At 66.6% G+C, this 20,854-nt stretch overlaps 2 protein-coding genes across 9 annotated transcripts; both read left to right on the top strand.

Moving 5' to 3' along the window:
• The first annotated feature begins 196 nt into the window (after positions 1-196).
• CAD (carbamoyl-phosphate synthetase 2, aspartate transcarbamylase, and dihydroorotase) lies at positions 197-14,080 on the top strand. 3 transcript variants are annotated; one of them, XM_030269814.4, is made up of 45 exons: positions 197-382; positions 606-745; positions 1,698-1,827; positions 2,029-2,171; positions 2,279-2,420; positions 2,925-3,096; positions 3,173-3,358; positions 3,441-3,553; positions 3,656-3,801; positions 3,896-4,027; positions 4,239-4,472; positions 4,555-4,776; positions 5,072-5,260; positions 5,466-5,590; positions 5,670-5,803; positions 5,877-5,989; positions 6,088-6,338; positions 6,408-6,654; positions 6,766-6,864; positions 6,955-7,179; positions 7,252-7,434; positions 7,527-7,745; positions 7,828-7,995; positions 8,076-8,258; positions 8,331-8,435; positions 8,511-8,759; positions 8,941-9,022; positions 9,202-9,368; positions 9,502-9,666; positions 9,741-9,872; positions 9,950-10,151; positions 10,228-10,418; positions 10,487-10,627; positions 10,736-10,831; positions 10,901-11,039; positions 11,138-11,185; positions 11,656-11,700; positions 11,801-11,958; positions 12,045-12,119; positions 12,210-12,422; positions 12,581-12,706; positions 12,803-12,958; positions 13,038-13,139; positions 13,226-13,320; positions 13,950-14,080. In XM_030269814.4, exons 1-45 carry the CDS (start codon positions 298-300, stop codon positions 14,050-14,052), a joined length of 6,771 nt encoding a protein of 2,256 aa, XP_030125674.4. In that variant the 5' UTR covers positions 197-297; the 3' UTR covers positions 14,053-14,080. The 3 variants fall into 3 exon arrangements, with proteins under 3 accessions (XP_030125674.4, XP_030125677.4, XP_030125675.4); XM_030269817.4 differs by having other exon boundaries at positions 205-382; positions 10,901-10,979; XM_030269815.4 differs by lacking the exon at positions 11,138-11,185 and having other exon boundaries at positions 205-382.
• On the top strand, positions 14,005-20,775 carry MPV17 (mitochondrial inner membrane protein MPV17). Of its 6 annotated transcripts, XM_072926192.1 has the most exons (8): positions 14,021-14,185; positions 17,705-17,820; positions 18,225-18,317; positions 18,541-18,636; positions 20,051-20,083; positions 20,237-20,289; positions 20,365-20,468; positions 20,578-20,717. In XM_072926192.1, the coding sequence occupies exons 1-7, from the start codon at positions 14,122-14,124 to the stop codon at positions 20,432-20,434; spliced, it is 525 nt and encodes a 174-aa protein (XP_072782293.1). In that variant the 5' UTR covers positions 14,021-14,121; the 3' UTR covers positions 20,435-20,468; positions 20,578-20,717. The 6 variants fall into 6 exon arrangements, with proteins under 6 accessions (XP_072782296.1, XP_072782294.1, XP_032601200.3 ...); XM_030269819.4 differs by lacking the exon at positions 20,578-20,717 and having other exon boundaries at positions 14,029-14,185; positions 20,365-20,571; XM_072926193.1 differs by lacking the exons at positions 20,051-20,083; positions 20,578-20,717 and having other exon boundaries at positions 14,012-14,185; positions 20,365-20,571.
• The last annotated feature ends 79 nt before the right edge of the window (positions 20,776-20,854 follow it).

The following is a 20,854-nucleotide window of genomic DNA, read 5'->3' as shown; positions in this document are numbered from 1 at the left end:
GGTCCACGTCCCCGGATCTCCTGTCCGGGCTGGTACAGCCTGACTCCGCCCGGACTCTGGTACTCTCCGGCCGTGCCCGGGAACCGGCGGTCGGGCCCCGGCTCGGTGCTTTCCTCCGGGCCCGTTATCGCCCCGCAGCGCCCCGCGGCCGGTGCGCCAGGTGCCGCCGCCCCGCCCCGCCCCGGGGCCGGCCCCGGCGCGGCCCCGCCCCGGATCCTCCCGCCGCCGCTGCAACCGGGCGGCGCGCGCCCCGCTCGGTGGCCGCCGCGGAGTCTCCGGAGCGCACGTGGCGGCGCCATGGCCCGGCTGGTGCTGCAGGACGGGTCGGTGCTGCCCGGCCGCCCCTTCGGGGCTGTCGGGGCCGCCGCCGCGGGGGAAGTCGGTGAGTCTGTCCGGGGGGCTGGGCCGGCGCTGGGATGCCGTGGGGCGGCCCGAGACAGGCGACGGCTCTGGAAGGAGAAGGAACGGGAAGGAGAGGATCCGTCCCGGCCCGGGACTCCCTCCGCTCGGGGCCTCTCCGTGGGGCCTGTCCGGGGCGCGGGGTGGGGATCGGCCCGGCCGTGCCCGGCTCGGTGCCCCCCATCACCCCTTGCCGCTCCCCGCAGTGTTCCAGACCGGCATGGTGGGGTACCCCGAGGCCCTCACCGACCCCTCCTACAAGGCGCAGATCCTGGTGCTTACCTACCCGCTGGTCGGTAACTACGGAGTGCCCCGGGACGAGCCCGACGCCTTCGGCCTCAGCAGGGTGAGCAGGGGCCCCGAGGGGCTGCGTGTCCTGCCGCGGTGCCGCCGTGGTACCGCCGCGGTACCGCTGTGGCGGCGGCACAACGGGACGCTGCAGGTGCCAGGGTGGCACGGGTGGCACGAGGTGCCAGGGCGGGACGGTGCCAGGGCACAGCGAGTGACACATGGTGACACGAAGAGGTTTGCTCCCGACGCTGCAGGGCCCAGGGGAAGGGCTGTGCATGGCGAGGACCGGGGCCGGGCATGGGGAGACCCCAGAGCGCTGGGATCGGGGTGCCCTCGCAGCCCGTGGGGTGCGGCACTGTGTGTTTCCTCGCAGGGGCTGTGTTGCAAGGTGGGAATCTCGAACCCCTGTGACAAGGCAGGGCTGGGGCTGGGCAGGGGGCTGCTCAAGGCCCCAGCCCCCTCCCAGCCCCTTGACCTCCATGCTGCCCGTGCTGGGGCAGAGTCCAGCCCTGCTGCGGCCGTGCCCTGCCGGCCTCCCGCGCCCGCCCTGCGGGGTGTCATTGTTAGCAGCCCTCCCCTGTGCTGTGTGGGTGTCTGCTGTGGCATGTGCTTCCAGGAATTCCTGGAAACAGTGCCCTGATCCCATGGCACGGGACGTACAGGTGTGGCTGAACCGCGCTGGTGAGGCTGTGGGCGGTGGAAGTGGTGCTTTCCCATTGTGCCGCAGCTGTGCCAAGCTGAGCTGGCCCGTGTTGGTGCGTGGGCAGCGGGCTGCGGTCCAACAGCGCTGTAGGGGCCTGGATAGCCCATTTTGGGGCGCCCTGATCCAGGGCCTTTTCTGGATTTAGGCTCAGCCTCACTGCGATAGGTGTGGGACAAGGTGGGGGCCTGGATAGCCTGGCACTGGGAGGGCTGGTCCGCTGCTGTGGGACTGGGGTCTGTGTTCCATGGGGTTTCTCCTGGGCTGGTGACCCTCTGCATTGCCATATCACTCTCTGTCCCCCCAGTGGTTTGAGTCCAGCAAGATCCATGTGGCCGCGCTGGTGGTGGGCGAGTGCTCAGAGACCCCCAGCCACTGGAGCGCATCCCGCTCCCTGGACCAATGGCTGAAGGAACAGAACATCCCTGGGCTGGAAGGTGGGACTGGGGAGCCAGCAGAGTAGGGTGGGGCGTGGGGGCTGTGGGTCTGCAAGTTCTGACACCAGACCCGTCTCTGTTGGATTTTGCCCACCTGGGGTTTGAGCCTCTGTTGGCATTTGAGGCGATGATGCTGCTGGGGCTCAGGGTCCGGCTGGGGCGGGCCGGGGCCGTGGGTTGTGTCTCACAGCCCACTTGCAGGGGTGGATACCCGGGCGCTGACAAAGAAGATCCGCGAGAAGGGGACGCTGCTGGGGAAGCTGGTGCCAGATGGGACCCCCGAGGGGAGCCTCTCCTTTGAGGACCCCAACAAGAAGCACCTGGTGCAGGAAGTGTCGCTGAAGGTGTGGTGGGGAGTCTGAGGGGGCTGGGGGGCAGCGGAGGGGCTGTGGAGCCCCTCACGGGAGGCCAGCCCCGGCAGGAGCCCGGGTGAGCCGCTCCCTCCCCTCAGGCACCACGAGTGTTCAACCCGGGCGGGTCACCGCGGGTCACGGCCCTCGACTGCGGCCTGAAGAACAACCAAATACGGTGCCTGTGCAAGCGGGGGGCTGCTGTCACTGTGGTGCCCTGGGACCACCTCCTGGACCCTGCAGGTGAGATGGCGGTGGCTGGGGACGATGTGGGGTCCCACTGGGGGGGTGGGGGGAATGGGGTCTGGCACTGTCTGCATGTTTGGTGATGGGGACAGCGGGCACCTGTGTCCTGCTCAGTGCTGTGAGGTGGGGAGCCTTGGTGCCATCATTCCTGGCGGCTTTGGGGCTTGGGCCCTCAGTGTGGCACTGCAGGAGCAGGGCCATGGGCTTGGGATGCCTTGCTGTGGTTGGCATGGGTGACACTGGACTCTGGTATTGGTGTGGCTCAGGGTGGGGGGCACTGTGGGGGACTGGCAGGGCCCTGTTGCCACTTAAGTGGGTGTTGTGGGGTCAGAACACCTTGGTTGTAACCTTGCTGGGGTGTCAGGGGAGCCGCAGGCTCAGGGTGCTTCTCTGCTTGTAGCCAGGAGTGCCTGCTGTGAGCCTGTGTGGACCCTGGGGGCCCTGCTGTAATGCCGAGGGGCTGGGGGGACCCACTCCGACCCTGCTGCTCTCTTGACACAGACTTTGACGGGCTGTTCATCAGCAATGGCCCCGGGGACCCACAGCTCTGCCAGGAGACAGTGTCCAACCTATGCCAGCTGCTGGATGCACCCCAGCCCAAGCCCATTTTTGGCATCTGCCTGGGACACCAGCTGCTTGCCCTGGCGCTCGGTGCCTGCACCTACAAGATGAAGTGAGTGGGGGTCCCGAGCCGCCGCGGGGGTCCTGGCTGCTGGGGCTGGCTGCCTGACAGCTGTGCCGCCCCGCAGGTACGGGAACCGTGGGCACAACCAGCCCTGCCTGCACGAGGACACGCAGCGCTGCTTCATCACGGCGCAGAACCACGGCTTCGCGGTGCAGGCGGGCAGCCTCCCGCCCGGCTGGCTGCCGCTCTTCACCAACGCCAACGACCGCTCCAACGAGGGCCTCGTCCACCAGCACAAGCCCTTCTTCAGGTGTGCGTGGGGCCGGGGGCCGGGGGGCCAGGGCTGTGGGATGGCAGCTCGTAGGGATGCGTTCTGTCTGACCCCCGCACAGTGTCCAGTTTCACCCCGAGCACTGCGCCGGCCCCACGGACCTGGAGGGTCTCTTTGATGTCTTCCTGGAGGCGGCACAGGACCTGCGGGACGGGCACGGCACCGCCCGGACAGGTGAGCGTGGGTGTGAGGGACAGCTGGGACATGGGCCAAGGGCTGCAGGACAGGGCTGTGCGTGGGGGTGCCCTGTCCCCAGCATGCCACATCTCCCCCCAGTGCGGGAGCGCCTGCGGGACTGGCTGACCTACACCAAGGCACCAGCAGTGGACTTGGAGGCAGCCCGGCCCCGCAAGGTGCTGATCCTGGGCTCCGGTGGCCTTTCCATCGGGCAGGCAGGCGAGTTCGATTACTCAGGGTCACAGGTGAGTGCCAACCCCAGGGCATGGGGGCCGGTAGGGGCCACAGGGGTGGCAGGGGCCCAGGGCCACCAGCAGTGACCCCTCTGCTCCCCATGAGGCCATCAAAGCACTGAAGGAGGAGAACATCCAGACGGTGCTGATCAACCCCAACATCGCCACAGTGCAGACCTCCAAGGGGCTGGCAGACAAGGTGTACTTCCTGCCCATCACCCCTGAGTACGTCAGCCAGGTGAGCACCCCGGGATGCCGGCTGGGAGAGGGCGATTTGGGAATGCAGGGATGGCAGAGCTGGTGGATGAGTGTGGGTGTGGGCTGGAGGATGGCCTAGAGCCTGGTGCGCGTAGGGCTGGGTGGGGTCTTGAGGGGCAGCACAGGGGAGAAGGCAGCTGGAAAGCACAGGACCCACCGCGGCTTCTGTCCCACCTCCCCGTGCCCCCCAGGTGATCCGGAATGAGCGGCCTGATGGGGTGCTGCTGACCTTTGGGGGGCAGACAGCCCTCAACTGTGGCGTGGAGCTGACCAAGGCGGGTGTTCTGGAGCGTTACCGTGTGCGGGTGCTGGGCACTCCCGTTGCCTCCATTGAGATGACGGAGGATCGCAAGGTCTTCGCGGAGAAGATGGAGGAGATCGGGGAGCACGTGGCGCCCAGCGAGGCTGCTGCCTCCCTGGAGCAGGTCTGGGGCGGTCTGGGGGGCTGTGGGGCAGGGCAGGGTCCTGTTCTTCCTGTTCCCACCGTGACCCCATTGCTCCCTGCAGGCACAGGCTGCCGCTGAGCGCTTGGGCTACCCGGTGCTGGTGCGCTCCGCCTACGCCCTGGGGGGACTGGGCTCTGGCTTTGCCAACAGCCGGGAGGAGCTGGTGGCTCTGGTGAGCCAGGCCTTCACCCACACCTCCCAGGTGCTGGTGGACAAGTCCCTGAAAGGCTGGAAGGAGATTGAGTACGAGGTAGTGCGAGACGCCTACAACAACTGCATCACGGTACGGGACGGAGGGAGGCCATGCTGCGGTGGGACAGATGTGGGGCAGGGGCTGGGGGCTCGCACTGCACCTTGTCCCCAGGGAGGGCTCCCAGGGCCTCTGGTGGTGCTGGCACAGCTGCTGTGTGCCGGTGGGAGCTGCACCCTGTGAACCAGAGCCCTGCACCCTATGCTGGGGTGTCCACCCCGTGGAACACCCCGTGTATTCCAGTCCTGACTGGGCAGGGAGGATGTGGTGGGAACTGGGAGGAACGCACCACGGACAGCACGTGGAGCTGTGACCCCCCTGCTGCCAGGTGTGCAACATGGAGAACCTGGACCCGCTGGGGATCCACACGGGCGAGTCCATTGTGGTGGCGCCCAGCCAGACCCTCAATGACACCGAGTACTTCATGCTGAGGCGCACAGCCATCAAGGTGGTGCAGCACCTGGGCATCGTGGGCGAGTGCAACATCCAGTTTGCCCTCAACCCCGAGTCAGAGCAGGTACTTGCAGCTCCCTGCGGGTTCTACCTCCCTGTCCTGATCTCCAGCCAGCCTCACCCTGCGGGATCTGGGTCCTGCCCCAGCTGTCCCACGAGGCTGTGCCGCAGCAGCCCCTGTGCTGCAGCATCTCTGGGACGCCGTGGGTCTGGCCGTGACACTGGGCTGTTCCACGGCACCCTCTGACCTGGCCGCCTGCTGCCCACAGTACTACATCATCGAGATGAACGCCCGGCTCTCCCGCAGCTCGGCCCTGGCCAGCAAGGCGACTGGTTACCCGCTGGCCTATGTGGCTGCCAAACTTGCCTTGGGCATCCCCCTGCCCGTCCTCAGGTAAGGTACCACCACAGTGTGGGACGAGGTGCTGCCCTGGTGGGATGGCCCCAGCTGCTGACACCTGTCACCTCCTCAGGAACTCCGTCACCAACTCCACCACGGCCAACTTTGAGCCCAGCCTGGACTACTGCGTGGTGAAGATCCCACGCTGGGACCTCAGCAAGTTCCTGCGCGTCAGCACCAAGATCGGCAGCTCCATGAAGAGCGTGGGTGAGCGCGGGGGGCAGCACTGACGGGGCACGTGGTGGGCACAGGATCTGCCTGCTCACCCCACCTTCTGCAGGGGAAGTCATGGCCATTGGGAGGAACTTCGAGGAGGCGTTCCAGAAAGCTCTGAGGATGGTGGATGAGAACTGTGTGGGCTTTGATCACACAGTGAAGCCGGTCTCAGACATGGTGAGAGCTGGGGTCTGGGTGTCTGTGCTGGCTGTGCCGTTCTGGGGAGAGAGGTGGCCACCTGCCTCCCTCGGCCGCACTCAACCTTGGCCTGGCAGGAGCTGGAGACACCGACGGACAAGCGAATCTTCGTGCTGGCAGCGGCGCTGCGGGCCGGGTACTCCATCGAGCGGCTCTATGAGCTGACCAAGATTGACCGCTGGTTCCTGCACAAGATGAAGAACATCACGGACCACGCGGTGCTGCTGGAGTCGTACCGTGGGGAGCAGGGCACCATGCCGCCCGCCGTGCTCAAGCGCGCCAAGCAGCTCGGCTTCTCCGATAAGCAGGTGGCCCTGGCCGTGCTCAGGTGAGATGGGGAGGGGAAGCCCTGTTCTGCTCCCTGCCTCGGTCCTGGCGCTCACCCAGCTCTCTGCAGCACCGAGCTGGCCGTGCGCAAGATGCGGCACGACCTGAAGATCCTGCCAGTGGTGAAGCAGATCGACACTGTGGCAGCAGAGTGGCCAGCCCAAACCAACTACCTGTACCTGACCTACAATGGCTCTGAGCACGACCTGGCCTTCCGTGAGCCCCACGTCATGGTCATTGGCTCCGGTGTCTACCGCATCGGCAGCAGCGTCGAGTTTGACTGGTGTGCTGTTGGCTGCATCCAGGAGCTCCGCAAGGTCAGACGGGCCCCAGCACCCTGTGGGCTGAGGGGTGGGTGTCCCTGGTCAGAAAGTGAGGCTGGGTAGGGGTTGGGGGCTCTGGGTTCACCTCGTCCTGCCCCCCAATAGATGGGCTTCAAGACAATCATGGTGAACTACAACCCTGAGACAGTGAGCACCGATTATGACATGTGTGATCGCCTCTACTTCGACGAGATCTCCTTTGAGGTGAGGGGGCTGGGGCCCTGACAGCTGTGGGGCTGGTGAGGGTCGCCACAGCTCTGTCCCAGCCGTGCCCTGTCCCGCACTGTGCTGCAGGTGGTGATGGACATCTACGAGCTGGAGAACCCTGAGGGTGTGATCCTGTCCATGGGCGGGCAGCTGCCCAATAACATCGCCATGGCCCTGCACCGGCAGCAGTGCCGCATCCTGGGCACCTCCCCGGAGGCCATAGACTCGGCCGAGAACCGCTTCAAGTTCTCCCGCCTGCTCGACTCCATCGGCATCAGCCAGCCTCTCTGGAAGAAGCTCTCCAACATGGAGGTGGGGCCCAGCGAACAGGAGAGGGCTGCCCCAGCTGCTCTCCGTGTGTGCTGAGCTCCGTCTCCCCCGCAGTCAGCCAAGCACTTCTGCTGCAAGGTGGGGTACCCCTGTGTCGTGCGCCCTTCCTACGTGCTGAGCGGTGCCGCCATGAACGTGGCGTACTCGGACAGCGATCTGGAGAAGTTCCTGAGCAACGCTGTGGCTGTGTCCAAGGAGCAGCCTGTTGTCATTTCCAAGTTCATCCAGGAGGCCAAGGTCCATCCGGGGGGCTGCTCCAGCCCTGGGATGCCCCTGAAAGCCCCGGCCCCCACCCCAGGGACAGGCTGTGACCATGTTCCCGCTCACAGGAGATTGACGTGGACGCGGTGGCCTGTGACGGTGTGGTGGTGGCCATCGCCATCTCGGAGCACGTGGAGAACGCTGGAGTGCACTCGGGCGATGCCACACTGGTGACCCCCCCGCAGGACATCACCTCCAAGACACTGGAGCGCATCAAGGCCATTGTCCACGCCATTGGGCAGGAGCTGCAGGTCACAGGGCCCTTCAACCTGCAGCTCATCGCCAAGGTACCCAGGACTGGGGGCTGCACGGCCAGGGGAGAACAGCCCACATCCCCGGCCCTGCCTCATTCTGTCCCCTCTCACCTAGGATGACCAGCTGAAGGTGATAGAGTGCAATGTTCGTGTCTCCCGCTCCTTCCCCTTCGTCTCCAAGACCTTGGGTGTGGACTTGGTGGCTCTGGCCAGCCAGGTGATCATGGGTGAGGATGTGGAGCCTGTGGGGCTGATGACGGGCACAGGCATCGTTGGTGTCAAGGTGAGTGGGGGCCACGGGGCCAGGCTGGGGTGCAGGGACAGACATACTCAGGCAGCCCCTGAGCATCCCCTTGGCCCCAGGTGCCCCAGTTCTCCTTCTCACGCCTGGCGGGCGCTGATGTGGTGCTGGGTGTGGAGATGACCAGCACAGGTGAGGTTGCCTGTTTTGGGGAGAACCGCTGCGAGGCGTATCTGAAGGCCATGCTCAGCACTGGCTTCAAGATCCCCAAGAAGAACATTCTGCTGACCATAGGCAGCTACAAGGTATGTGGGGTAAAACTGCTGGGAGGCTGGGGTTCCCTCTCTGCCCTCTGACCGGCCCCTGGCTCGTTTCAGAACAAGAGTGAGCTGCTGCCCACGGTACGGACGCTGGAGAACCTTGGCTACAACCTGTATGCCAGCCTCGGCACCGCCGACTTCTACACCGAGCACGGCATCAAGGTCAGGGCTGGGGGCCTGCAGGGCCAGGGTCACTCCTGGGCTGCTGCAGGGTCCTGACAGGGTCACTGCCTGCAGGTGAAGGCTGTGGACTGGCACTTTGAGGAGGCAGACAGCAGTGAGGCTGGTGCCCGGGAGACCCAGCGCAGCATCCTGGACTACCTGGCCGAGAACCACTTTGAGATGGTCATTAACCTGTCCATGCGCAACTCGGGGGGCCGCCGGCTCTCCTCCTTCGTCACCAAGGGGTACCGCACCCGGCGCTTGGCTGTCGACTACTCCGTGCCCCTCATCATCGACATCAAGTGCACAAAGCTCTTCGTGGAGGTGGGCCGGGGCACCTGGGGACCGTGGGTGCAAGGAAAGGGAGCAAAGTAGGGTTGCAGAAGTGCTGGTGTGGGTGCTGTGGGGCAGGTTCTGTGTGCAGGGGTTGTTTTTGGGGTGCACCTCGGACAGGCATCATCACCCTGACCCTGGGTCTCCTGCCTCGTGGCTGCTCTTTCTGCAGGCACTGGGCCAGATTGGGGCAGCCCCCCCACTGAAGATGCACGTGGACTGCATGACATCCCAGAAACTCATCCGTCTGCCAGGTGGGTGTTCAGTGGCCCCAGGGGCGCAGCACGGAGCGGGGACAGTGCTGGGAGCTGGGCTGGGCACGTCTGCAGGCGCTGCGGGGATAGATGTTTGCCTGCTGCACTGGCGGGATGGCCCTCGTCCCTTGTGTCCCCTGTGGCCAGCAGCTGCCAGTGCTGATGCTGACACTCCCCAGGCCTGATCGATGTCCACGTCCACCTCCGTGAGCCGGGTGGCACCCACAAGGAGGACTTTGCGTCAGGCACGGCAGCCGCCCTGGCCGGGGGTGTCACTATGGTGTGTGCCATGCCCAACACCAGCCCTGCTGTCACCGATGCCACCTCTTTCGCCTTGGCACAGAAGGTGAGGAGCTGCTGCCAGCCTGATGCTCACATCCCCTCCTGTGCCAGTCGTGGTGGGCTCACTATCCACGGCGGGTTCGTTGCTGGTGGCGGGACTGGCCCCACCACAGCACCCACTGCCTCTTGTCCCGCAGCTGGCTGAGGCCGGGGCTCGCTGCGATTTTGCCCTCTTCCTGGGGGCTTCCTTGGACAACGCTGGCACTCTGGGCCCCCTGGCTGGCGCAGCCGCCGGGCTCAAGATGTACCTGAACGACACCTTCTCCACCCTGCGCATGGACGACATGTCGCTGTGGATGGAGGTGAGCAGGAGGGCAGGGGCTGGCACGGGGCAGATCTGTCCTGGTGCCGATGCCCACGAGCCCCGTTCCCCCAGCACCTGGAGCAGTGGCCGCGGCACCTGCCCATCGTGGCCCACGCAGAGCGGCAGACGTTGGCCGCCGTGCTGATGGTGGCCCAGCTGTACCAGCGCCCTGTCCACATCTGCCACGTGGCCCGCAGGGAGGAGGTGAGCAGGGGGAACGCTGGGTTCCAGGGATGGAGCACGGGGCCCTGGGGGTTCCCCACTAACCACAGCTGCCCCAGATCCTCCTCATCAAGGCGGCCAAGCAGAGGGGCATGCCGGTGACGTGTGAGGTGGCCCCGCACCACCTGTTCCTGAGCCAGGACGACCTGGGGCGCCTGGGGAAGGGCCGTGCAGCCGTGCGGCCGGAGCTGGGCACCCGCCAGGATGTGGAGGCGCTCTGGGAGAACATGGACATCATCGACTGCTTTGCCACTGACCACGGTACGTCCCCAGGGATGGTGGCCATGGGGCAGGGAAAGCGGTGGGGACAGCCCCCGATGACCAGCCATTCCTGCAGCACCCCACACGCTGGAGGAGAAGCAGGGGCAGGAGCCACCCCCGGGGTACCCTGGCCTGGAGACGATGCTGCCGCTGCTGCTGACGGCCGTCTCTGAGGGGAGACTCAGCGTGGAGGACATTGTCCAGCGCCTCTATGAGAACCCTCGCAAGATCTTTGGGCTACCAGCGCAAGAGGACACCTATGTGGAGGTGTGTCCTTGCCCGCCCACCCCAGGTCCAGCCCCCGCCCTTCTGCCTCTGACACGCTGTCCTGGCAGGTGGACCTGGAGCAGGAATGGATCATCCCCAGCAGCACAGTCTTCTCCAAGGCCCGCTGGACCCCCTTTGAGGGCATGCAGGTCAAGGGGACAGTGCGGAGGGTAGTCCTGCGTGGGGAGGTTGCCTACATCGATGGGCAGGTAAGGTCCTGGGTGCTTTTCTTCCTGTATTGAGGCTCTTCCCCATCACAGAGGGGGTCTCCCGGTGCTGACCCCATTTCCCTAATCCCATCCCTGCCCTGGCTGCAGGTGCTGGTGCCCCCTGGCTATGGACAGGATGTGAAGAAATGGACCTCAGGAGCTGCACTGCTGCCACATGGTGCCCCCACCAAGGAGAGTGTGAAGGTACTGGGGTGTACAGACCTGGTAGGGGGTCCCTCTCTGCTCTGGCTCCAGCTCGGTCTCTCGTTTCAGACCTCTGAGCCGTCCCGGCACGTGGCTGGTGACGTGCTGCGTGGACGAGCCCCCAGCCCCCGCCGGCCCGGCCCCGTGGGTGAGGGACGCTTCCACCTCCCGCCCCACATCCACCGAGCCTCGGACCCCGGGCTGCCAGGTAGGGGGGTGGGCGGGCAGCGGGCACGCAGCCTGGGGGCCGGGTCTGGGACCGTGGCTGGGCGGCCCCGCTGACAGCAGCCCTTGTGTCCCGTTCAGCATTCCAGAGGCTGGGAGCCGCGCACCGCCCGGGCGCCCGAGGCACCGGTAATGTCGGGGGGGGGGACTCACTACTGGCACTAACTGCAGCCCATGAGTGCATCCCCTCCCCCAGGTGCCGTGCAGGCCCCGGGCTGCCTGCGCTGCCCACCACGGCCCCTTCTGGCACCCAGCACCAGGGCTGGGCGCTGTAGAACAGGGCACAGCCGTGCCGCCCTCTCCCCTCCTGCCTCAGCCTGCATGGCACCTCGGGGACCCCTCGCCGCCAGTGTGAACTGGGGGGTGGCCAGTTGGGAATTGTGGGGTGCACAGGGAGAGGGTCACAGCACAATGTGGGGCTTGGACTGCCTGTCTCTGGTTGAGCATCACGCTGGCATCAGGCCCATCTTGATTTCACCCGGTGTTGCCATGAACCAGGAGGGCTGTGCCACATTGGCAGCACACTGGGATGAGAGCAGGGCCCGGGGTGCCACCTCTCCCCACAACCCCTAACACCACTGCTCCCCTCTCCCACCCAGATGAGGACACGCGTGAGAAGGGCAGCAGGAGGCCAGCGGAACTGGGTGAGTGCAGCAGGGGCCCGCAGTGGGGATCCAGGGTCCGTGGCTGGTGGCTGGGCTCCTCAGGGCACCACCGTGGACTGACCAGCTACTTGGTGCACAGATTCAGCGGCGGTCCAAGACAACCTCTTCCACCCACTGGGCCCTGTCCCGCGCCAGGTGTCCCCTCAGCGCGCCCCCCAGACCTCCTCGGCGCTGCACCCCGCCGCTGCCATGGTTGGGCAGCACGTCCTCTCTGTCCGGCAGTTCTCCAAGGATCAGGTGCCCGGCCGGGCGGGCGTGGGGGCTGTGGGTGCTCGGGTGCTTCCTGTGCCCCGGCTGAGCCCTGGTGCCACCTGTCCCCGCAGCTGTCCCACCTGTTCAACGTGGCGCACACCCTGCGCTTGCTGGTGCAGAAGGAGCGGAGCGTGGAGATCCTCAAGGTGAGCACACACCTGTCCCCTGGGCACCCCGAGGGAGCCCCGTGCCGGGCGGGGTGCCAGGGCTCCCGAGGTGACGGCCCGGCCCTGCAGGGGAAGGTGATGGCGACCATGTTCTACGAGGTGAGCACGCGGACCAGCAGCTCCTTCGCAGCGGCCATGAGCCGGCTGGGTGGCTCTGTCGTGTCCTTCTCGGAGGCCACCTCCTCGGTGCAGAAGGGCGAGTCGCTGGCGGACTCTGTGCAGACCATGTGCTGCTACGCCGATGTGCTGGTGCTGCGGCACCCCCAGCCTGGCGCTGTCGAGGTGAGAGGGGCTGAGGGAAGCCGCCTTCTCTTCTGGAGGCACTGGGGCAGGGATGGTGACCTGCGCTGTGGGGCAGGACATGGTGCAAGGCTGGGCCGGGGTTGGTGGGAATAGTGTCCTGCCTGTGCTCACCTGCCCTGCCTTGCCGGTGCTCCCAGCTGGCCGCCAGGCACTGCCGCAAGCCGGTGATCAACGCCGGGGACGGCGTGGGGGAGCACCCCACGCAGGCAATGCTGGACATCTTCACCATCCGCGAGGAGCTGGGCACGGTCAACGGGATGACGGTGAGGTGCAGGGGCCAGACGGCACGGCAGGGTGGTTGGGGGCCCTGTACAGGCCCTGAGGGGCCGTGGACAGGCTGGGCTGACCGTTCTCCCCAGATCACCATGGTGGGTGACCTGAAGCACGGGCGCACGGTGCACTCCCTTGCCCGCCTGCTCACCCTGTACCGCGTCAACCTGCGCTACGTGACCCCTCCGGGGCTCCGCATGCCCTCCGACATCACCAGCTTCGTGGCTTCCAGGGGCATCCAGCAGGTGAGGAGCAGGGTGAGGGGCTGGCCCCCACACACTCTCTGGCCCTGTGGCCCTCCCCAACCTTACGGTGCTGCCGCAGGAGGAGTTTGGGAGCATCGAGGAAGCGCTGCCGGACACAGATGTGCTCTACATGACCCGCATCCAGAAGGAGCGCTTCCAGCGGGCCGAGGACTACGAGGCTGTGAGTGAGGGGAGCCTGGGTCCTGCTGCCCTCCGGGGGCCTGGGCACTGCCCTGCCCCAGCTCAGGGCTCTGTGTGTTCCCTCAGTGCTTCGGGCAGTTCATCCTCACGCCCCACATCATGACCCGGGCCAAGGAGAGGATGGTGGTGATGCACCCCCTGCCCCGTGTCAACGAGATCAGGTGGGGATGGGGGAACAGGGCTAGGACAGCTGCGGGGTACTGGGGAGCTTTAGAAGGAGTGTCTGGGGAGGTGTCTGGGAGAGCGGGTATGACATATACAGGGTAGAAGGGGGGTGCTCGGGTACGGGGGCTGTGGGAGGGTGCTGGGGGAGCTGGGGCAGAGGTGCTGCTGGGGCAGTGGTGCTGCTGGGGCAGAGGTGCTGCTGGGGCAGCGGTGTCGCTGGGGCAGTGCTGTCGCTGGGGCACTGGCCAGGTCATGGGAGCTGTGGTGTGCTGGGGGTGTTTGGGAAGGCACCGGGGATCAGGGGCGGGAGGTTTGCGGTGTGCTGGGCAGTGCTGGGGAGAGCTCAGAGCCACGGGGGCTGCGGTGGCTCCATTGTACGGTGGGTGCCAGGTCCGGCGGGTGTCAGGACTTCCACGTGGGTCAGGGCGGATCCTGAGGGTCCCAGGGGTGCCAGAGGCTCGGGGACCCCGGGGCGGGCTCGGGGACCCCGGGGCGGGCTCGGGGACCCCGGGGCGGGCTCGGGGACCCCGGGGCGGGCTCGGGGACCCCGGGGCGGGCTCGGGGACCCCGGGGCGGGCTCGGGACCCCGGGGCGGGCGGTGCCCGCTGATGGTGCAATCCCGCAGCGTGGAGGTGGACTCGGACCCGCGGGCCGCGTACTTCCGGCAGGCGGAGAACGGGATGTACATCCGCATGGCGCTGCTGGCCACGGTGCTGGGCCGTTACTGACCAATAAACTCCCGCTCGCCTCACGGCATCGCGCGGCGACTCGCGTCACGGGCCGCGCCGCGCGGGGCCATGGCGGCGCTGTGGCGGGGCTGCGGGCGGCTGAGGCCCGGGGCGGTGCAGGCGCTCACAGCCGGTAAGGGACGGGGCGGCCGCGCCCCGAGACCCCGGCCCCGGAGCGGAGACCCCGTCCTGCCCTGCCCCTGCCGGCACACGGCCGCGCTCCCCGGCCCCCGGCACACACACTGTCCCTGCCGGCACACGGCCACCCTCCCCGGCCCCGGCACACAGACTGTCCCTGCCCTGCCCCTGCCGGCCCCTGGCCGCGCTCCCCGGCCCCGGAGCGCCGACCCCGTCCTGCCCTGTCCCTGCCGGCCCCTGGCCACCCTCCCCGGCCCCGGCACACCGACTGCCCCTGCCCTGTCCCTGCCGCCCCTGGCCCCCCTTCCCGGCCCCGGAGCGCAGACCCCGTCCTGCCCTGCCCCTGCCGGCACACGGCCACCCTCCCCGGCCCCGCACAAAGACTGTCCCTGTCCTGCCCCTGCCGGCACACGGCCGCGCTCCCCGGCACACCGACTGTCCCTGCCGGCCCCTGGCCACGCTCCCCGGCACATACTCTGCCCCTGCCCTGTCCCTGCCCTGCCCCTGCCCTGTCCCTGCCGGCCCCGGCCACGCTCCCCAGCACACAAATTGTCCCTGCACAAGCCCCTCCGCCCGCGCACAGCCCCCCAGCCCCTCACCCGCCGTGTGGGCACCGTCACCGCGCCGCAGACAGGGCAGGGGCTCTCCAGTGCCTCGGGGGTTTGTCCTAGGGGGATCGGCAGGGACCCCCGTGTGTCACACCGGGGGCAGAGCCCTGCCACGCTCCCGGCTCAGCACATCTGTCATGGTCTGTGCTGCATGGAGCCAGAGCGCTCATGGGGACAGTCAGGGAGTGCAGCCCTCACACACAGAGCTGGGGGGACGCTATCCCGGGGCCCCCCTCACCTGGAGGGGATGGATGCTGAGCTGCGGCACCGGGAATTCACAGGGGCTCAGCTCTTCCGTGTTTGCCAGCACTCAGCGGTGAAGGCACAGAGGTGCTGCCTGAGGAGAGGCTCCCAGGGCTCTGCAAGGGGATTCAATCTCCCTAACGCTGCTGCTGCTTGCAGAGCTGTGAGGTGCCATGAATCTGCTCCGGTGTTGGCTCATGCCTGTGCTGCTCCGAGGATTTGTAGCCCTGGGGCACCAGGCAGATCTCCCTCCCCTGCTCCCTCTTCCCAGCCCACCTGGGGCTGACTCTGGGTGGTAGGAGAGCATGTCCTGCTGGTTCCATGTGTTCTCGGGGCTGTGTGGTGGCTGTGCTGCACTGATGGGTGGGAGTTGGGGGGTCCCTGCGTGCTCCTTGCAACCTCCCTGTCACCCCCACTTTGCCCCCTCCCTGATTCTCCCTGCCCCTGCCCTCCTGCTCCCACCAGCCCAGGATGCTGGGAAGGCACAATCCCGGGGTCTGGGGGTGCCCTGCTGAGCTGGGGGCTCCCCTCACTGTGCAGTCACTGGCCCTCAGCCCTGATGGCCGCGGGGGGGTGGCACGGTGCCCCCCTGCCTGGCCGCTGGGGTGCTGCCAGGCCGCTTAGCTGTTCCTGCTGTTATTTTTATCGGATGTCATGGAGTCTATTGCTGGCAGCACGTCCCCCTGTGCTTGGCAAGAGCCCAGTGTGGAGCTGGGAGGGCTCCCCAGGACTGGTCCTGCCCTCGCCTCCCCTGCCTGCTGTGCTCCGGGCTGGCTCCTCAGCTCTGCTCTGCCTGTTGCTGCTTCAGGAGCTGTGACACAGCCCCTGCCCCAGGGCTCTGTCAGGCTGCAGGGCTGAGCTGTGGCAGGCACGGCCCTCTGTGGGTGCTGGGCTGCTGCTGGATATGGTTCCACCAGCCCAGAAGTTTCTGCCCTCGGGCTGGGCTCTCCCTGCTGCAGCAGCTCCAGCCAGGGGGGTGTGAACGCTCCTGCTCTCCTCGGAGCTTCCACAAGTGATCTCCATCGCGGCCGGGCTCAGCCCCTCAACTGCTGCCCATGCAGGGGTCCGTGCATCCTCCCGGGTCCTGTGCCCTGTGCCAGGTCCATCCCAGCCTCCAGCCCTGCCTTCTCTTGCTGCTCCCCGAGACCCCAGTGCTGCCAGCTGGGGCCAGGCCAGGGAGCTGCTGGCAGCTGGCCGTGCCCACTGTGCCCAACCACACTTGCTGGCCGAGCTGCAGTCCGAGGGCTCCGGGGTCAGGCAGAGCTTTGCCTCCTGCATCCTGGGCCCTGGGCCAGGCTGCCAGCAGGGCCTGGACACAGTGGGCAGTAGCACGTGCCTGCAGCCGTGACCCTCCTGTCCCTCTCTGCCTGTGGAGAGAGTCCCCTGCTCCTGCCCTGGCAATGCCATGGCCATGGAGATGGTGCCCTACTTAGGTTTGGGCCCCATTCAGAGTCCTCTGGTCACAAGAACATCAACCAGAGGGTTGGCTAGGCCACCAGGTTTGGCTGGGATGAAAGCTCCAGCTCCCCACAGGGCTATGGCTGTGCTGTGCTGTGCTGGAGTCCAGCCTCCTCCACTCCTGCGTCCACCGCCTGCTCGGTGCTGTTGTGGCCCGTGAGCTGGTGGGGCTGCTCTGCCATCATGGAGGGTGTGGGGTCTGTCGGGGCTGGGGGACAGACCCTCAGATCCTGGGGCTGGTCTGGGGTGGGAGATGGAGCCTGTGAAGCAGCAGCTCTGTGGGGCTGCCGAGCCTGGGCCGGCCCTGCCGGTGAGTTCAGGGACCTCATGCCATGGTGTGGGGACAGGGAGCTGCGCCCTTGTCCATGAGGAACCACTGACGAAGTCCCTGGGGCAGGGCTGGTACCGAGCCGGTCGTGGCTGGGGCGGTCGGGACAGGGGCTGCTGGGGCTGGCGCCCGTCAGGCTGAGGGTTTGCTGGGCTCAGGGCTCCCGAGGACGGAGCAGAGCGGCAGCGGGGCTGGAGACCTGCCAGGGAACCGTCTCGGGGGAGTGGGGAGAGGGAGCAGGAGCCGCCAGGGCCGGGGGAGCAGCTGGCGGGGGCAGCACTGGGCCAGCTGAGTTGCGTCGAAGGGGTCAGGGGTGTAGGATGGAGCAGGAGCTGCCAGAGACCCAGCCGGGCAGCACCCCACCAGGGACACTGATCTAGAAACAGGGCCAGGAGCTGTGCCAGCAGCCAGCTGTGGCAAGGGCTGGGGCAGCGGGGAGCACGTTCTGCCCATCCCGGCTGGTGGGGGTTGCAGACAGAGGGCTGGTCTCCAGGGAGGGGATCACGGTCAGCAGAGCCTGCCCGATGTCTGGGGAAAGATTTGGGGGTGCTGTGGGAAAGGCTACGGTGGAGATCAGCAACTGGGCGGGCTCTGCTCTGCTCTGAGAGCACCGTGGAGCCTGGGTGATGGGTCTGCCCCGTGTCCGGGTCACCGGGAGGAGGAGGTGCAGCTGGGACCGTTTAGACCAGAGATGCTGCGGTGAGAGCCCTGAGGCACCTGGCCGAGCAGGACGCCTGTGCCATGGGGCTTGGTGCAGGCTGGGGAGCTGCAGCTAGGACAGGGCTGGAACAGGCTCAGGCATCCAGGGGCAGGGGGCCCAGCTGTGGGCAGGTCACACGGGGCTCTGGCCTGCCTAAATGGGCTGTGCTGGTTGCAGGGGCCCTCATGGGAGCTGGGGATGTGATTGCACAGCAGCTGGTGGAGCAGCGGGGGCTGCATGGGCACCACTTCCCCCGCACCCTGAAAATGATGGGCATTGGCTTCTGCTTTGTGGTGAGTGGGGATGGGATGGGATGGGATGGGATGGGATGGGATGGGATGGGATGGGATGGGATGGGATGGGATGGGATGGGATGGGATGGGATGGGATGGGATGGGATGGGATGGGATGGGATGGGATGGGATGGGATGGGATGGGATGGGATGGGATGGGATGGGATGGGATGGCTCCTACAGCAGGGTGGGACTGTGGTGGTGGACTGTGAGTTGGGCCATCCTGATGCCACCTCCAGCAGCCATGGCAGAGCCAGTTCTATGGGGCAGGAGCAGCATAGGATGAGCTTGTGTTTGTGGTCCAGAGCTGGAGCAGGGCCAGGTAACCTGCCCTGGAGGCCCTCAGCCCTGACCCCTGTGACCAGTGAGGGCAGATGATGCTGCTCACCCCCTGGCTCCTGCAGGGCCCTGTTGTGGGCAGCTGGTACAGGATCCTGGATTGGCTCATCCCAGGGAATACAAAAGTTGTGGCTGTGAAGAAGGTGATCCTGGACCAGGTTGGTGTGACATGGGTGAGGATGTGTGGGACTGTGGGGCAGTGGGGACAGGACAGTCCCTGTGGCGAGTTTCCAGCCTGCTCTGAGAGCCCAGTGCCTGAGCTGGGCCCAGCCTCACTGCCGTGGAGGGCTGAGGTGGGCATTTTGGCAGAGGCTGCCCATGGCCAGCCTGGCTCCAAGCACCACGAGCTCCTCAGCATCGGCCGGGGCTCCTCTCTCACAGGGGGGTTTCGCTCCGTGCTTCCTTGGCTGCTTCCTGGCTGTCACAGGGGCCACGAATGGGCTGTCGCTGCAGGAGAACTGGTCCAAGATCCAGCAGGTATGTGCTGCTGCCCTGGGCACCGTGGGGCCCTGGCAGCTCCTCCCTGTGTGCTGGCCCTGACGGCTGCTCCCACTTGTGTCCCACGGCCCTGGGCGTGTTGGGTGCCCAGCGCTGCCAGTCCATGTACTGGTGCCAGGGCCAGTTCCGCTGGCATGGGTGTCCTGTGGGCGAGTCCTGGGGTCCCACCTGGGCCAGACACGGGTGCCACGAGCGTGCTGTCCAGCCCAGCTCCTGGCTGGGCCTCCGGAGCAATTACCGAGATGACTCCCATTAACAGTAATTGCTGGACACCGGTGTGAGCACTGAGTCAGCGTGTCCAGTCTGAGTCACTGGGGAGTGGGTGCCCACCTGCCACAGGATGAGGCACGCTGGGGTGGTCGCGTGGCTGCCAGGAGCGGCAGCACCAGCCTCTCTCACTGCTGCTGCCTGAGCACGGCCCCAGCCTGGCTGGAGCTCTGCCCAAGTGCCACCACCAGGGTTCATTCCTCTGCGTGGGGGCACCCAGTCACCAGCATGTGCCCCTCGTCCTGCCCCAGAGCGCAGGAAGGAGATCCCGGGGTAGGATCACATCACCTCTGCTTTCGTCAGGCTCTATGCAAGCCACAGCCGGGGCATGGGGTGCTCTGAGGCACCCTAAGGGCACACGTGAACAGATCATGGGCACAGGCAGTGCTCCGAGTGCTCCATCCATCTTCCCCTGCTGCATCCTGACCAGCTCGTGCCATGGATCTTGCCTTGCCTTCCCCAGGGAATCCTGCTGTGGTTGGTGATTCGTGTGAGCTGTGGCTCCTGGGAGCCCTGGCCTGGAAGGGGGTGATGGGCTGGGGGTGGGCAGCAGTGCTGGCAGCACCTTCACCCCTGGCTCGGGGCGCATCCGCCTCTCCCCACGCAGAGGAAGCATCAGCAGAGCATCCATCACCCCGCGCCCGCTCCCCCCGTCCTGGGCTGCTGGCCAGCGGCAGGAGGAGCCCGGCCTCCTGGCTGAGTCACGGCCAAGCTGCAGGAGGGATTGTCCTGCTGCCACGGGACAGGGATGCGACACGGCCCTGGCTGTGGCACGAGGACCAGGCGGCATCTTGGACTCCCGGAGCAGCTGCCCCAGCTCAGTGCCCCTCTCTGCTTCTGCCGTGGGGTGCCCAGGAGGGGTCTGGAGGGGCACGGAGCTGGAAAGGGGCTCACAGCCCACACTGGGGGGCCGAGCCATGGGCTGTGTGCCCTGGCTATGGCACGAAGGGCTCTCAGTGGGGATGATTCTGGTCACCCTCTCCCTGCCACCCTCATGGCTCTGGGAAGGCATGGGCAAGGCTGCCGGGGCTCCACGCCCAGCAGTGTGGAGGACTCCAGTGTGGAGTTGGGGCACCAGTGACAAGGATGGGGCCCTCTGAGTGCTCACAGCTCCTTTTTCTTCCAGGACTACATGGATGCCCTGATGACCAATTACTGTGTGAGTGCTGGCACATCTGTGTCCCTGTCCCTGTCCCATCTTCTCCATGGCGCTGCCGTGGGCTCTGTGGGACACCCTGAGTGCCAGGCAGGGGTGGGTGTGGGACAGGGACCCTGGCAGGGCTCCTCACCACTCCTCCTCTTCTCTGCCCAGATCTGGCCACCCGTGCAAATTGCGAACTTCTACTTCGTGCCTCTGCAGCACAGGTAGTGTTGCGACTCTGGTGCCCCGTCCGTGCCCCCTGAGCCGGCAGCTGCAGACCCTGTCCCCTCTGTCCCCAGGCTGGCTGTTGTCCAGTGTGTTGCCATCGTCTGGAACTGCTACCTGTCCTGGAAAGCGAATCGGATGTGAGGCACAATCTGTGTCCCGTGCCTGTGCCCGGCCTGTGCGTTCCTGACCCCAGCACAACTCAGAGCCCTGGCCGTGGGCACGCGTGGCCGTGGGCAGGCTGGGACACACGGGGTCCTGCAGCAGCCATCCCACGCCTTTCTCAGGGGAACACCATCCGCTATGGCCACAGCCCCCTGCCCCAGGGAGAAGATGGTGCCAGGACAGCCTGGATCTGCTCCAGCCATGCTGTGCAGCGACTCTGCCCACGGTGCACTTCTCTGTCTGTGCTCAGCCATTTCCAAGCCCTGCACATGGGGTGCTCCTGTCCTGAGTGTCACTCTGACCTTCCCCACGGCACATCCCGAGGGAAAAGAGGACTGGAAATGGAGCAGGGCTGGCCCTGGGCTGGCTGTGCTGTGGGCACAGAACTGGGGTCACTGC

This window comes from Taeniopygia guttata, chromosome 3 (assembly GCF_048771995.1).
Source record: "Taeniopygia guttata chromosome 3, bTaeGut7.mat, whole genome shotgun sequence".
NCBI classification, from domain to species: Eukaryota; Metazoa; Chordata; class Aves; order Passeriformes; family Estrildidae; genus Taeniopygia; species Taeniopygia guttata.
The sequence above is the reverse complement of the archived record's forward strand: the minus strand, read 5'-3'. Positions and strand labels throughout refer to the sequence as shown.